This window comes from Muscardinus avellanarius (genome assembly GCF_963383645.1).
Source record: "Muscardinus avellanarius genome assembly, chromosome: 2".
Taxonomy (NCBI): Eukaryota; Metazoa; Chordata; class Mammalia; order Rodentia; family Gliridae; genus Muscardinus; species Muscardinus avellanarius.
In genome coordinates, this window is record NC_137787.1 from 108590608 (window position 1) to 108607248 (window position 16641).

Consider the following 16641-nt stretch of genomic DNA (forward strand, 5'->3'; position numbering starts at 1 on the left):
GACTTCTTGATTTCCCCACCCACAGTGTTGGAGGCTTCATAATCAGACCCCATACCCATTGGCATACACTTACATGGTAAACTTCTGAGACTACGTCCATAACTTTTCCTTTTTTAATTTTTTTGAGTGTCTGGGGATGGAACCCAGAGGCATTTGACCTCTGAGCTACACCTCCTGCCCTATTTTTTATTTTTTATTTTGAAACAGGGTCTCACTCACTGAGTTACAGAGGGCCCCACTAAGTAGCTGAGGCTATCCGTGAACCATGATCCTCCAGTCTCAGCCTCCCAAATGCTGGGATTACAAGTGTGTACCACCATGCCCGGCAACTCTTCTTTTTATAAGCTGGTACCAGCTGACTCAGCAGTAGGTGCTCAGTAATGCTTCCTGACTCACCAGCTGAGCAGGTCTGGGTCTTTCTACTTACTTGTAATGGTCGATTTCATTTCCTCTTGTCTCTTGAGTTCTTAGTTTTCTCATCAGGATTCTTAGAATATTTATAAAAAAGATGAAATTGATCTGCAGAACATAAGGCAGAGGTAGGCTGAAGGTGTCTTGCTTTCCCGGTCACCTCTCCTGGCCCTGACCCTGGTCCTAGTGGTGGGGAAGACACTACAGACACCACAGCCAAGATGGTGCATCACTGCTGCCCCTCCTACCCCCCTGCCCTTTCCAGAGGCCATGGCTGGAATCAGCACTCCTCCCTCCCTCCCAGCCCAGCCACCACCTCTCTAAGCTCTGCCAGTTCCCAGAAAACCGCTCACACTGACAGGGCTCTGCAATCCTGAAAGTGTAGGTCTCATGCTGGGCCCAGGAGCCTACATTCCTTATAAGCTCCTGGGTGAGTTCAAGCTGATTGCCTTTACATCAACAATTCTCAACATTTAGGTAAGAATGTCGGGCCTTGTCCCCACTGGCCGTGGTTCAGTAAATCTGGTATGAGGCCAAGGTTTTGTTTTTATTTTTAATTTTTTTTGCTCCTACTTCCCCACCTCTACCCCAGTCCTGAGGATTGAACCCAGGACCTCACACATGCTAAGCAAGTTCTCTACCACTACCACTGAACTGCATCCCCAGCCTTATTTTATTTTATTTTATTTTATTTTATTTTATTTTATTTTATTTATTGGAACTAGAAATGGAACCCAGGGCATTCTACCTCTGAGCTATACCCCCAGCCCTGCTTTTTTTTTTTTTTTTTTTTTTTGTGTGTGTGTGTGTGTGTGTGTGTGTGTGTGTGATACTGGGGTTCCTGGAAGCCCTTCTACCTCCGGGCTACGCTCCCAGACCTATTTTTACATTTTTATTTGGAAACAGGGTCTCCTAAGCCAGTGCGCGCAGCTGGCTTCGAACCTGCGCGATCCTCCTGTCTCTACCTCCCAAGCGGGGGATTACAAGTGTGCGCCACCACGCCCGGCCCAGCCCTGCTTTTTTAAATTTTGAAACAAGGTCTCACTAAGTTGCAGAGGACCTCACTAAGTAGCTGAAGCTAGTGGCAAACCTGGGATCCTCCTGTCTCAACCTCCCAAATACTGGGATTACAAGTGTGCACCACCATGCCAAGGTTTATTTTTTTTTTTTATGTTTACACAGGGTCTCACTAAGTTGCCCAGGTTGGCCTCAAACTTGTAATCTTTCTGCCTCAGCCTCCTCAGTAGCTGCAATTACGTCATTCGCCACCTCACAGGCAAGAATTTGCATTTTTAGTAAGCTCCCAGACAAAGCTGAAGCTGCTTTGAGAAGTGCTGCTTCTCAACCTTGAGTTTTTTGCAGCTCCATCACCAGCTCCAGAAAGCCTCCCGTGTGATTACCTCCCATTCCTGATTCATCAAATTAAGGGATGATGTTACTGTGTAAGAACCCTTAGAATATCTTAAAAGGAGGCTAGGAATATGACTCAGTGATAGAGCATTTGTCACGCATGCTTGAAGGTTAGAGCAAAGGCCTACATGGTTTCATCTGCCAAAAATGTGTCCATGCTGAACACGGTGCTGGACATGGTGCTGCACACCTGTAATTCCAGTACCTGAGAGGCTGAGTCAGGAGAATTGCAGTTTCTAGGCCAGCCTTGGCAACTTAAAAAGGCCCTCAGCAACTTAGCAAGACCCTGATTCAAAATAGAAAATAAAATGGGGCTGGAAGTATAGCTCAGAGGTAGAATGCCCCTGGATTCTATTCCCACTATTATATATATATATATATATATATATATATATATATATATATATATATATATATATATTGTTGTCCACTTTCTGAATCAAAACTTCTAGAGGGGCAATAGTAAAGTCTTTTTCGTCATCTCTTTGGTGCCCCTCGCCTACCAGGGCCTGTGCTGGGAGGTTATGACTTTGCCACATGGCAGTGTTCCCCCGCGCCACCTACTCCAGCACAGTCCTGCTTCTTGAGGCACACTGGCCTCTGGGGGAATTCTGGCCTCCAGGTCCTCTGGTCACCATTTCCCTCTGTCCCATCAGCCCCAGCTCAGGGGAGGACAGCCACTCACCAGGATGGAGAAGATCACAGGTCCTCGGATGACCCACCAGATGGAAGCATTGGCATTTATGTCCCAGCACCTGCGGGGCAGGATCCAGAATGGTTAAGAGCATCTGTGTGCCCAGCACTGAAGCTGTCCCGCTCAAGTGCCCAAGAGCACTATTGGAGCCAAGGGAGTGACCACTGTGTAAGAACACTAGATGCAGGACCCTGGAGATGCAGGACCCTGGATCCCAAAACACTAGCGTATCATCAGAATTCACAGGGGCGCATGGCGGCAAACTCAGCTTCCAGCAGAGCCGGGCAGCTGACATCAGTGAGGGGCTCGCTGGGACATCTTCGTGGGGAATACCTGGACAGAGCACATGCCTGGCCCCAGGCAGCAGAGCAGAACTGCTGATTATTGCTGCAAGGGAAAATGGAAAATGCTAAACTTTCTAAAGGCCGAAATCTAGATTTAAAGAATCTAATTATGATGATGATTAGAGGAGGGTCCTGCAGTGCTGCCCAAGATGACCTCAAGCCCCAGGCTCAAGTGACCCAACTGTTTCAGTCTCCTGAGTAGCTGGGACTCCAGGTGCGTAACACTGCAGCCATCAGATTTTTTTCTTAACGAATTCATCTATTTTAAAAAGGCATTTTGAAACGCTCGTTTGGGGCAGAATTTGGACAATAGGACACTTGTAAGCCTTACCTGACCTAGTCCTCTTACTGGGCTGGTTGTGTCATGGCGCCCTGGGGAAACAGACTCCCGCTCACCATGATGCCTCCCTTCTTCTCCCGGCTTCCTTCAGGCTCACTTGACACAAGCTTACTCCTCACTCCTTTAGAGGACAAGACCGGACCTCTGGTCTTCCCTGGTCACCGCTACACTCACAATTTGATAAGATCTGGGCCCTGCTGAGCCTGGCTCCTCAAGGTTCTTAAATACCCAGGGTAGAGAGGCATCCAGGAGAGAGATCCCAAGCTAGGGAGAGCCGGCGTGGCCCTTCCTTGGGCTTCTTCTACTGAGTAGCACCTGCTTGGAGTGCTGCAGCTCCTGTCTGCACCTGACCTGAGCACAGTGCTGACCCTGCAGCCAAAATGGCAGGGAGGGCCAGGAGATGCAGGCAGATGCAGGCACAGCCCATTGGGAAACTCAGGCTTCAGAGAACTCACCTGCCGGCCCTAATTTGAGGAACAGGCCTTTTCTAGATTGCTCCAAAGAAGTATCTATGAGTTTGAAGAAAAGGACGATAAATACATCGACCTTCATTGTCCACAGGAGATGGGTCCCAGGAGCATCTATAGTACCTAAATCCATGGAGGCTCGAGTCCCTTATATAAAATCACGCTATTTGCATGTAACCTATGCACTTCCTACCATATACTTTGTGTGTGTGCAGTACTAAGAATTGAACCCAGGGCATCCTCCAAGCTCCAGTCCCATTCCTATTTTCTTTTTTCATTTTGAAACAGCGTCCACTAAGTTCCTGGCTGTGAACTTGCAATTCTCCTGCCAGGATTAGAGGTGTGCACCACCATGCCTGGGTCTCCTGTATACTAAGTCATTTATGTATATTTAAATCATCTTTGGATGACTTATAATACCTAATGCAATGTAAGAGTGCTATGTAAATAGTTACATTGTGTTGTTTAGGTAATAATGACAAGAAAAACATTTGTATTATGTTCAGTACAGACCAGTTTTTTAAACGTTTCAATTAGGTTTGATTTAATTCATGGATGTGAAACCTGTGGATATGGAGGGCTGACTGTAAGCTTTTGTCATCTCTTCTTCCAATAGCTTACCCAACGTCTTCCAGAAAGTGCCTGGTGATAGCCCACGAAGCAACAACAATGGCTGGCGAACCTGAGGGTTGAAAATGGGAGGAGGGGAGAGGACTCAAACTTCAAGACTTGTATGAGAAACCAGACAGTAGATTGCCCCAGCCTAAATACCAAGCAGGCACCAAGATTTGGTTTCCACGGAAACCCTTTGCCATCCCATGTCAACATGCAGCCGCATGCTCAAGGGTTCTGGGTGCCCTGGGAACAGAGGTAGGATCTGACAGTCCTGAAAGCCACCTGGGGCTGGGTGTCCTGGGAGCCTGGGCTAGATTCTGTGGTCCCTCTACAGAAAAGGGAGACACTGAGGAAGGGAGAGCCCTGAGGAGGCTCAAGGATCCATGGAGGCACCTGGGAAGGAGGAGAGTAACCAGGTCATAGAAAACATTGGTTTTATTAAAATATTGTTTTGTAAAAGCCTGGCCATCTAACTGGTAATTAAACCATCACTGCCATATTTACCCAAAACTACATTTTGGACTAGAGAAGAAAAAAATACCTGTGGACAGATAAGACATAGCAGGGTGCAGTGGCACATGCTGGCAATTAGTACTTGGGGAGCTGAGACAGAAGAATCATAGGTTCAAGGACAGCCTCAGCAACTTAGCGACGCCCTGTTTAAAAAATAAATTAATAAGGCTGGGGATATAGCTCAGAGGTAAAATATCCTTGGGCTCAATTCTCAGTATCAAGAAGAGAAAAAAAAAAGACCCAAGAACACGTCCTGATTTCTGATTAAACAAGGGAAACTGAACTTGCACGGTTATTTTCTCTCTCGGAATTCTCTCTGAAACGACAGGAAAGAAATAGAAAGGGGGCTGGGGATAGAGTTTAGTTGCAAAGTGCTTGCCTAGAATGTGTGGGGCACTGGATTTCATCTTCAACACTACAGAAAGCAAGGAGAAAAAAAGCAAGAAGAAAAGAGAAGAAAGCATAAGTCCATAATCACAAAGACCAGGAGAGCACGAGACGCCGCCCCACTTAGGAACAAGGGAAGCTGACAGAGGAGAGCTAACTGATGTCCCAGAGCAGAGGAGGCTGAATGTGAGCTCCTGGAAAAGTCTCTGGGGTGCTGGCGTTGAGTGGGCCCCCCCGAAGGAGGGGTGAAACTGGAGCACGCCTTGGCCTGGCAATATGAATAAGACGCAAATGACCACCCCAGGTGCTCAACAGTGCCCTCCCGAGGCCAAATAGCTGTGTGGCCCCAACGAGCCAAGGAGCACCAACGGGCCAAGGAGCGCCGGGCTCCAGCCTGGCAGAGATGACACAGGTGTGACAAGGTCTCCCCTCACCTGCACCATCCAGGACTGCAGCCACTGGCTCCGCTGCGGAACACCTAGTATGTGGCTGGTCCCAGCTGAGATGTGCTGTAAGTGCCAGATAGGTGACAATGTGTTTATTTTTGCAATGTTGGGGCTTGAACCCAGAAGAGCTCTACTAAGCAAACACTATATCTATATCTATATCTATATATCTATATATAGATATATAGATATATAGACACACACACACACAGGCTCAATTCTCAGTATTAAGAAAAAAGGCCCAAGAACACACACACACACACACACATTGTGTGTGTGTGTGTGTGTGTGTGTGTGTGTGTGTGTTTTAAGAGACAGGGCAGCTGGTTTCTACCCCTACTGCAGCCCCCTGGTCCCCAGTAGGGGCAGGCAGGAGATTAAAGGATTCTTTTCTGGAGAATCTGAATAGCCCAGATACAGAGCCTAGTGATAGCAATGCTGGGGACCCCTGAATGCTGTGGACACCCCTAGTGCAGTCTCCATTGAGACACAAGCCTCTCCCAGAGCCCCCGCTCAGCTCTCAAGTGACTCATTCTTAAGTATGAAAACAGCCAAAGTCACCAACATCTGACTACATAAAAGACTAAGAACAAAACAATCACAGAGGGACTCAGAGGAAACAGACCATGCCAAGAGCAGAAGGAACTTGAAAAACACAGCTCTAGGAATGTCATTGGAGAGACGGGAAAGAGCGCATCTCCCTTGTGCAGAAGGAGCTGCAAACCACAGGCCTGGGGGCTGAATGCATGCCGATCCGAACTTAACAACAACTTCATAGGTGGGCGGGAAGATAAATGCTAGGAATCTCCAAAAAAGTAGAACAAAAGAAGAGTGGAATGCAAAGTAGGAAAGTAGAAAATTAGAGGTTGATTTCAGCATGCACACCATCTGACTAAAAGGGTCTCAAAAGAGAGAAAATGAAGACTAGAGGAAAGGAAGTGTTCAACAGGTAATCCAGGACCATCTTAAGAAACGAGGGCATGAGTTTGCAGATGGAAGGGCCGCCTGTGCCAGCAACGCAGATGGGAAAGGACTGAGCTGGAACACATCCCTGAGACACTGGAAAGCACAGAGGGAAGATACTCATCTTATTTGATTTATTCTTTGCCATTCTTGAGATGGAACCCTGGCCTCGTGCATGCTAGACAAGTGCTCTACCACCACGCTACAACCCCAGTCCTTGCCCTTTGGATAGAGTTGTGTACAAGCACTTAGGAACAGCATAGCACTTCCCGTAACACCAGAGGGCCAAAAACAAAAGATTCAAAAATGATTTTTCATCCTGATGTTATATATCCAGCAAAAGTAGAATAAAGATATTTTAAGATATGTAATACAAACAAAAATGTTCCCTCCAGATCTTGTTTGTGAAAGATCCTGGAGAATGTGCCCCTACACAATGAGAGAGTAAACTGAAGAGAGGAAGACAAGAAGCAAAGAAAACAAGACTTGTAGAGGAAGGTGAAGTGGATTTTCCACGTCAAAGGTTGAACCCCACTCGTGCAGGAGAAAAGCTCTAGAGAGAACAGGGGCCGGTACTCGGTATGGTGGCGCACACCTGTAATCTCAGTACTTGAGAGGCTGAGACAGGAGGATCTCAGGTTTGGGGCTGGCCTCAGCAACTTAGAGACTGTTTCATAATAAAAATAAAAAGGCTGCAGTTGTAGCTCAGAGGTAGAATACCCTTGGGTTCAATCCCCAGCCCACCCCCCAAAAAAAATATTAGTGTCTTCGTGTCAGAAAGCAGGACATGGAGCAGATTTCTCTCAGTGACTCCATGAGGCATCCCCACCACCCTGGATTTCAGACTTCTGCTCTTCAGAACTGTGAGGGGATAAATTCTTATTGTTTTAAGCAACTAAATTATAATTTATTATGGCAGCCCTGAGAAATCAGTAATATACTAGGAAAGAAATAGAAAAAATGTGATGAACATTGTCAGGACCAAAATGGAGTTACTTGTGTCAACTCTAACAAAAAAGTACAAAAATCCAGGAAATTATGAAGGAAGGGTTATTATGCAGGATCACCTTATAGTGTCACAAAAGACTGCCAAAACCACAAGTTTTCACAGAGGCCACAGCCTGATACAAGAAGTACTTCCAAGGACATCAGCCCAGAAACTGTTGAACCTCAGACTCACACCATTCTTGTTATTAGTCATTGTGGACAAGAATTAGTATTTCAAAAGAGCTGATACAATCCCCCTCATCTTTGTCTTTAAAAAAAACCTCCCTTAGCCAGGCATGGTGGAGTACGCCTGTAATCCCAGTACTCAGAAAGCTGAGACAGGATGATCACAGTTTTAAGACCAGCTTCAACAACTTAGCGAAACCCTCAGCAACTTAGTGAGATTCTGTTTCAAAAAAAAATAAATAAATAAGGGCTTAGGGTGCAGTTCAGTGGAAGAATGCCCAGGGTTTACTCTGTCCCCTTCCCTCAACCTCTCTGAACACACCCACAGTTTAGCATGACACATGTATTCCCATCACATTAGTCTGCTATTCCCAAAGAAATGTCATGAATCTGTGGAGCATATTTCTCTGATTTTAAAAATTTAGGTTGACAGAACAAATAGAAACTGATAGATTGTTACATATGATGATTTGGAAAATAGCACTGGAGGGTTTTTCAGAGAATTCGGGAAAATTAATAAAAGCTACATGCATGTATGTATGTATATGTGTGTACGTATATGTATTATATGCAAATAAAAGATGACTCCAGGAAAAATAAAATGCTAGATAAATTAGAGGGAAAATCATTGTAGATCACTTGACTCAAGAATATACATATTTATATAGATGTAATAACAGTGTCAACAGAATTCAGTGTAGTAAACTGTTCTGGGTGAGGGGAGGCAGAACGTGGGAGGAAGACTGGGAGGAGGAGGCAGCCTCTCCTACAGCTTCTGTCCACCTCCCAGTGGTCCAAGGACTTGGACCCCATCCCAGCTCTGTGAACTCAGAAGCTCTAGGCAGGGGACCAGCAAGCCTGGCTGGACACGATCCCCTCCCCAGGAGGCTTGTTTTTGTTGTTGTTGTTGTTTGTAGTATTGCGAATTATACCCAGGGGTGCTCTACTGCTGAGGAAACCCCAGACTTTACATTTTGTATTTTGAGACAGGGTCTTCTACATTGCTGACACTGGCCTGGAATGTGCGATCCTCTTGCCTCTGCCTCTGGAGTCCCTGGGATTACAGGTGTGTGCTGCCGCCCCTTCCCCGGGTGATTTTGATGCAGAAACATCAGACCCACCATGCATTCAGGTTCCAGCCCTGAGTGGGAGCCAGGGCTGGGCACAGACTGACAGGGCGGCGACTCTGAAAGAGTAACGCCTTTAAGTCATTATTAAAAAACTTAAACAGGTTGACCCCTTTGACTCCATAATCCAGGCATCCAAATCTGGGGTTCTGTATCACATAGGGACATAGGAAAATGCTTGCCCATCAAGTGTTCATCACTGTGCTATTGATAATAGTGAAACTGGGAGGTGTGGGGTACACCTGTCGTCCCAGCCACTTGGGAGGCTGAGGCAGGACAATGGCTTGAACCCAGTTCAAGGCCAGGCTAGGCAACATAGTAATACCCCATCCCAAAACAAAAAAGTCAAACACATATATGTGTAAAAACAATAAAAGGTAGAAACAACCTAAATGTCCAAACAATGGGGCATTTTGTTAAATCCCTTCACGTGGTAGTTAAAAATATAAGTGATTTGAAATAATACAGAAAATGCTTATGTGTTCATGAAAAGAAGCAAAACTCAAAATCTACATACCGAACAACCACAACTATATGGGGGAAATTCCCAGCAGAATAAAGGCCGAAGGAAATTCCAGGAAATGTTTATATATGGGACTAGGGTAACTTCTTTTCCCAATAAGAAGGATATACATATCCTGTATGTGTGTGTGTGTGTGTGTGTGTGTGTGTATAATTTATAGTTAAATATATTTATTTTTATATATTTATATATTATATGTTTTTATTATATATATATATATATATATATATATATATATATATTTATTTATTGCAGGGTTTTTTTGTGTGTGTGGTACTGGGGTTCCTGGAAACCCTTCTACCTCCAGACTACACTCCCAGACCTTTTTTTAATATTTTTTTAATTTGGAAACAGGGTCTCTTAAGGCAGCGTGGCTGGCTTCAAACCTGCCCAATCCTCCTGTCTCTGCCACCCAAGCGTGGGGATTACAAGCGTGCGCCACCACGCCCGGCTATTTATTGCAGTTTTACAGTGGCATTTAAGCCACCTATCTCTGGAGAAGCTACTATGAATTGAGGGAGAGGCCATTGCTTCTTCATGAGAAAATCTTCTCACAGAAATATATTACTCAATGGTAAACAATATTTACATAGACACAAGAAAGTATTTATGTGATATATATATATATATATATATATATATATATATATTTTTTTTTTTTTTTTTTTTTTTCCCTGCAGTGCTGGGACTCAAACCCAGGGCCTCCCATATGCTAGGCAAGTGCTCTACCACTTATTTCGAGACACGGTTTAGCTACATTGTCTGGACTGGTCTCAAACTTGTGATCCTCCTGCCTGGGCTTCCCTAAACACGTGCACCCCCATGCCCAGCTTTGAATATGATTTAACTAAAAATCACGATGAAGGCATAGGGGTAGTGGATGAAAAATTTTGTATCCCGCATCTTCCATCATATGGAGGCAACAAGTAATGCTTCAAATAGACAAATCAAGAAAGAATAGTTTGTGTTCTAGAAAACTAACAGAGTTACATCCCTTTTGTGAGAATTGGTCAGGAGGAGGGGAACCACTGCTGGGTTTTATTTGTTTGCTTGTTTTATTTCTGTGTGTGTGTGTTTGTGGTACTGGGGATTAAACCCGGGGACATTCTAACTCCAAACCACACCACCGGCCCTATTTTCTTCTTTATTTGAAACATGGTCTCCTTAGGTTGCTGACCATCTTGCGAGGTCGCTGAGGCAGGCCGTCAACCTGTGTCTCAGTCTCTCAAGTACTAGGATTACAGGTGTTTTCTTTTGTGTTTGTTTTTGTCATACTGGGCTTGAACCCAGGGGCATTCTACCTTCAAGCTACACCTCTAGCCCTATTTATATTATCTGTATTTTGAAACAGTATCTTGTTACGTTGATGAGAATCATCCTCGAAACTGCAATCCTCTTGTCTCAGCCTCCCAGGTGCTAGGACGACAGGTGTGCACCACCACGTACACCCAGTTTTGTTATTTATTTATTTATTTATTTATTGTGTGTGTGTGTGTGTGTGTGTGTGTGTGTGTGTGTGTGTGTGTGTGTTACTCGGGATTGAATCCATGGACCTTATGCCTTGATGCTACGCCCCCAGATGTATTTTAGATTTTATTTTGAAACAGGGTCTCATTAAGCTGCAGAGGGCCTTGCTAAGTTTGAGGATGGCAGTGAACCTGTGATCCTCTCAAGTGCTGGGATGACAAGCACAGGGCCCAGTATTTAGTAAATTCTCAATAAATACTTGAGACGATGAGACCCAGGGAGGAAGAAAAGAACACTCCTCTTATGTAAAACTCTCAAAAACCCATGACAAAGACATTAAAACAATGGGGGCTTTTTGTTTTATTTATTCATTTGTTTATTTTTGTGGTGCTGGGGGTCATAGGCCAGGTGAGTGTTTGACCACTAAGCCACACCCCAGCCTCTGTAATGCCATTGTGTCTTCTACTATTCAAATCCCTCGAGCAATTTTTGTACTTTTTGCTTTTTAGATAATTTTTATATTTTTATAATCTCTGAACACAGAGGTACTCAAAGAATATTGAGTAAACTTTGACCCTGATATTATAGAGAATTGTTCATATTCATCCAGCTATACCCTGGCAGATCTGGGCTTTGAAGCTCAGTATATCGAGCTCCAAACTGGGAGATTTTATTTTTATTTATTTATTCATTATTTTGTGTGTGTGTGTGTGTTACTGGGGGTGGAACCCAGGGGCTTTTCTAACTCCGGTCTATACTCCCAGACTTCTTTTTATATTTTATTTGGAAACAGGGTCTCACTAAGTTGCTGAGAGCCTCACTCCGTACCTGAGGCTAGCTTTGAACCTGTGTGATCCTCCTGTCTCAGCCTCCCAAGCACGGGGACGACTAGCGTGTGCCACCAGCCTGGCCTTATTTGTTTATTTATTTATTTAATTTTCAGAGTCAGTGGCATAAAGCAAGCCTAGCCTACAGACCTCTGGGACTTCTGGCCTAGTCAGACATCTGCACAGCCCTACGAGCTGCTGGCTGACGGTCACGTGCTAATCATGCTGAAAAGGTTTAGGACAGGAGAGCGCAGCACGCTCTGCCCTCTGGCATGACAGGGAGGCCAAGCCCTTGCATGTAGGATTTAGACACGTAGAAGAGGCAGTGGAGGGTGTTCCTGGCAGGGCTTCTTTTGTGTTTTGGGGGGCACTGGGATTGAACCCAGAGGCATTCTGCCTTCCCGCTACATACTCAGCACTATTTTATTTTTATCTTGAAAAAGAGTTCCATTAGTTAATGAGCATCTCACTACCTGCTGAGGCTGTCCTGGAAACTGTGAGGCCCATCTCGGCCTCCCAAGTACAGGGATGACAGGCGTATGCCACCATGCCTGCGTTGTATGGCAGGGGGAAGCATCTTGACGCAGAAAGGAGGCCAGAAGAGGGCCGCCGATGGACCATCTACAGGAGATGAGGCAGCATGTGCTAGGCAGAGCCAAACTGCAAAACACTTTGGATGCCAGGAGTCAGGGCTCACTTTTACCTGTTTTTTCCCATCCGACAGATACATAAGCTGAGGCCAGAGAGTTAAACATCAAGCAAGTGTGGGAGATTGTACAAGTTCATTAAGTGTGCAGCTGAAACCAGGAAGGAAGTCCTTCTGGCTCAGTGTGGTCCCTGTGCACTGTACCGGAACAGTGCTGCAGCAACATACCCCATCCGAGCGCAACGAATCCCTGCAGGTATTTCCTTTCTGAGAAGAAGGAGATGGCGAGGAGCGTGTGAAGGTAGAGGCCTTCCACCAGCAGCCAGGCGTAGTTAGCCATGATGCAGTACTGGAAGAAGACCATGACCAGCTTACAGCCCACCTGCACAGAGAGAGGCAGCTGAGGCCGGCTGGCGCTGCGGGCTTCCCTTGCCCCACTGGAAGCAACGGGGCAGAGGCCAGGCCACGAGCAAGCGAGCCTCAGGGTCCCCAGGCCGTCTTCTGTGGCCTCGCTCTGTCAGCAGACCCAGCACAGAACTGTCTAGAGAGTAGACGTCCACAGGTCCAGTGGGTCCAGTCAGATGGCCAGTGGGTCATTTACAGGAGCAGGAACAGGTTTGAATTCTGGATCTGGCTGGTGGCTCGATGAGGAAGATTCTCCCTTGTCTAGAAAACTGGACAAGATATTGCCCAGCCCCTCATTTTTCTCATGAGGCAACTGAAGGTATTTCTGAGCCAAGGAAACAAAACTCTGTCCAGGCTCACTTTCTCCAGAATCACAGTGAAGGGATGTGCGACCACGTTAGCAAACAGCGCTGACGGAGGTCCAAGGGAACCTGACTGTACATTCTGCCTGGACCCCAGACCTCCCAGTACCTGACGGGGATGCACAGCAGTGGAGGGCTTCCCTAGACATTGACGTGTGTGTGTGTGTGTGTGTGTGTGTGTGTGTGTGTGTGTGTGAGAGAGAGAGAGAGAGAGAGAGAGAGAGAGAGAGAGAGAGAGAGAGAGATTGATTGGGGATTGAACCACTCAGGGGTATTCTACCTCAGAGCTACACTCCCAATCCAATTTTACTTTTATTTTGAAACAGGTTCTCACTAGGTTGCTAAGAGTCTTGCTATGTTGCTAAGGCTGCCCCCAAACTTTCTATTCTCCTGTCTCAGCCCCCAAGTGCTAGGTTCATAGGCATGAGCCACCATACCAGCAAGCAAATAATCTTTAGTAGCCATGTCCTCTTCTCCAGGGGTCCTAAGGGTCAAGTCGATGGGATTGTGGGAGAGGTGCCTCCCCATTGCTAGGTGGTTCTCCCCTTCTTATTCTGAGCTGTCCCCTGGAGAGGACAGCCCCTGGGATGGTCCTGGGATGTGTGTGGACAGCTGAGAGGCCAAGCCCCAGGAGAAGGAGGCCCAGTGCTCCCATGCTGGCCAGCCCTGGCTCCTGCCCTGTGGCTTCCAGGAGACTCTGAGTCTTAGCATAATTTCTAGCTTGTGACCTGAGAAGGCTCCTGCGGGGCATTGCTGCTCAGTAATGGGAGGGGCCAGAATTTAAATCTCCTGGCCCTAGTCTGAGTCTCTGGTTCCTTCCTTCCTTCCTTCCTTGCCTCTGCTGTGAAGACTGGGAAAGTAAAAAAAAAAAAAAAGAAAGAAACAAAAAATCTCCACCTCCCAGCTTCCTTTGGAGTTAGGCATGGTCACATGACACCATGCTAGCAAATGAGGCACACGCAGGACTCTGAGGAGGGACAGAAAAGCAAAGCCTCCCTAAGGAACCATGTTTGACCTTTGCCCTTCCTCCTGCCCAGAGCAAGTTGTGAGACCTGGGGTGCAGCAGCCAGACTGCAGCCACGTGGTGTGAAGCCTGAGGTCAAAAGCCCACAGTAAGGATGGCAGAGCAGAAAGGTAGGAGAAGACGTCCTGAGTGGTGCCATGGAGACCCAGTGTACCTCTGGAACACCCACTGTGGGCTGGTTATGTGGGCAGCATCCCCCATTGGCTTAAGCCCTTCATGAACAGCCCTCTGTTACGTGGGATTCCCAAGTGATAACTTGCAATGAGTTAAGAGTTATCTGGGTATTTGGAAGAATAAAGGGGTCAGATTTAGCAAAATACACATGTCTATCATCACATATGCACATACTGGCACATTGCTCACCATTATTATTATTATTATTATTATTATTATTATTAATTATTTTCTTTCTTTTTTGTACTGGAGATTGAGCTCAGGGGCATTGTACCTCTGAGCTGCACTCCCTGCTGTACTTTATTTTTATTTTGAAATGGTTTCCCTAGATTGATGAGAGTCTCGCTACTTGCTGAGGTTGGCCAGACCATGTGATCCTTCTGTCTCAGCCTCCCAAGAGCTCAGATTAAAGCGTGGGCCACAATGCCCAGCCGTTAGTATGTATTGGTACTGGGGTTGGAACCCAGGGGCATTCTACCTCCGAGCTACACACCCAGCCCTATTTCATATTCTTTATTTTGAAACAAGGTCTCACTGAGTTTCAAAGGGTCCTCACTAAGTAGCTGAAGCTGTGAACCAGGATCCTCCTCTCTCAGCCTCCCAAATGCTCACCCTCTTCTTTTTATAACCTATCCCAACTTTCTCCAGACTTGGTCACTTGTCTACAGCTAAGAAATGGCAAGAGTAGGGGAAAACGGAGTCTCAGATATACCAGTTCCGGGGTGGCTAATCCATCCCAGGGCACTGCGTGCAGGGCCGCCCCCACACGGTTACCAGAGCACTCATGCAAGACCCAGACTGCACATGTGTGGCCATCTTCCCGCCTTCCTGGGCTTAGCCCCGGCGCTGACCTCTGCCCTGAGCACTGGAGGGCAACCGGGCGTCTAGCCTCCCACAGCTAGGCTGCAGGCAACCTAGCTCTAGGATGCCCAGGCCTTACCCTGTGAGCGTCGCAGTAGCTGACATCATCTGAGGAGAAGAGCACTGCATCTTTGATGAAGTTGGACAGGGCGCGCAGGATGAAGGACACGAACAGATGCATGTGGATGTAGTTGCGGGTGCAGTGGAGCCTCCTAGGGGGAGAATGCGGGGCTCAGTCAGGCCCACCCTGCCCCCGGTGGACTGGGGAAGCTGAGGCCCTGGACTTGATCCCCTTCCAGGACACACGACCCCAGAGAGGTCCTGGGTCCCCAGGTGCCCAGTGTATTCTCAGACTGCAGTTCTCTAAAAAGCTCAGGGTGTGGAGGCAATGCCGACCCACCACTGTCTCCAGCGTCCAGAATGCTCTCTCTGTTGTAGAGCCCGAGTCTGCTACTCCCCCCTCCTCTTCTGCTAGTAGACCCAGGTTTTTGTTTTTTTTTATTTTAAACAGGGAACCCATTCCAACTCTGAGTGGTGATGGCCATGCCCCCCACACCCTCATGACAGACCTGGCCAATCAGAGAACTCCATCCCCGACTGCAGCATTGGGCTCAAAGTTGGGCATGTGACTCTGAGACTCCTTGGGACTTTTACTAGAACTAATGGTGAAGGGGCTGACTCTGCTGAACTAGAAGACGGTACCCCTGGTTGTGTCTGGCACCTCTGAAGAGGCCTGCCAGAGGAGGAGGCCAATGCAGAGTAGAGAAATGGAGGGAGACAGATCTGATTCTGCTGATACCTGCTGAGCCTGAAGCAGATGCCCCTTAAGTGGTTTGAGGTAGATTTCTGTCTCCTAAAACTCAGGGTCTGGCTAGGCACATGTAGAGGCACTGCTACCAATCTCAGCATTGTGAGAAGATTAGAAACAACGCGCGTAAAGAAACTGGCCGCATGAAGTCATCAGTCCTGCAGGGTAAACGCTGAGTGCATGGAGCAATGAATACGGCCACAGAAGTTCAGTGTTGTGCCACAGGAAGCTTTTGATCCAGGGAAACTGAGGCAGCCCCCAAACCTCCCTCCTTAAAAGCTGAGCAACGAGAGCGAGGCCTGCGCGGGCAGGTTGGGGCGGAGGGCTGGCGGTGTTCTCACCGGCAAGCGCACAGGATGCCGAGGGCCACCAGGAGCATCACCAGGGAAGAGCTGTAGCCCACGGTGTACATGACCTTCAGCTTCAGCAGGTAGGCGTGCTGCGGGGAGAGGCACAGGTCAGCGCCGCCCACCCGGCCCGGCCCCGCCCCTTCGTCCTCTGCCCCCAGGAGCCAGTTCCCAGACGCAGAGCAGCACAGTGGCTTGGCTTCGGAAAGTTCCTGGGCTCCTCTGATGCCTATTCAAACTCCGCCTACAACACTCCGAGTTCCAGCCTTCACTTGGAGACTCGTAAGGACAAGGTGCTCACTGCTGC

At 47.2% G+C, this 16641-nt stretch overlaps 1 protein-coding gene across 1 annotated transcript in view; it reads right to left on the reverse strand.

The window, feature by feature from the left end:
* The window catches only part of SCTR (secretin receptor), a gene marked incomplete at both ends in the record, with an annotated part of 47950 nt that overhangs the window by 7449 nt on the left and 23860 nt on the right, over positions 1-16641 (reverse strand). The window contains 6 exons of the mRNA XM_080689403.1: positions 428-519; positions 2507-2576; positions 4288-4348; positions 12582-12735; positions 15259-15391; positions 16329-16426. Coding sequence (XP_080545529.1) covers positions 428-519; positions 2507-2576; positions 4288-4348; positions 12582-12735; positions 15259-15391; positions 16329-16426 — 608 coding nt within the window. The remainder of the gene's footprint in view (positions 1-427; positions 520-2506; positions 2577-4287; positions 4349-12581; positions 12736-15258; positions 15392-16328; positions 16427-16641) is intronic.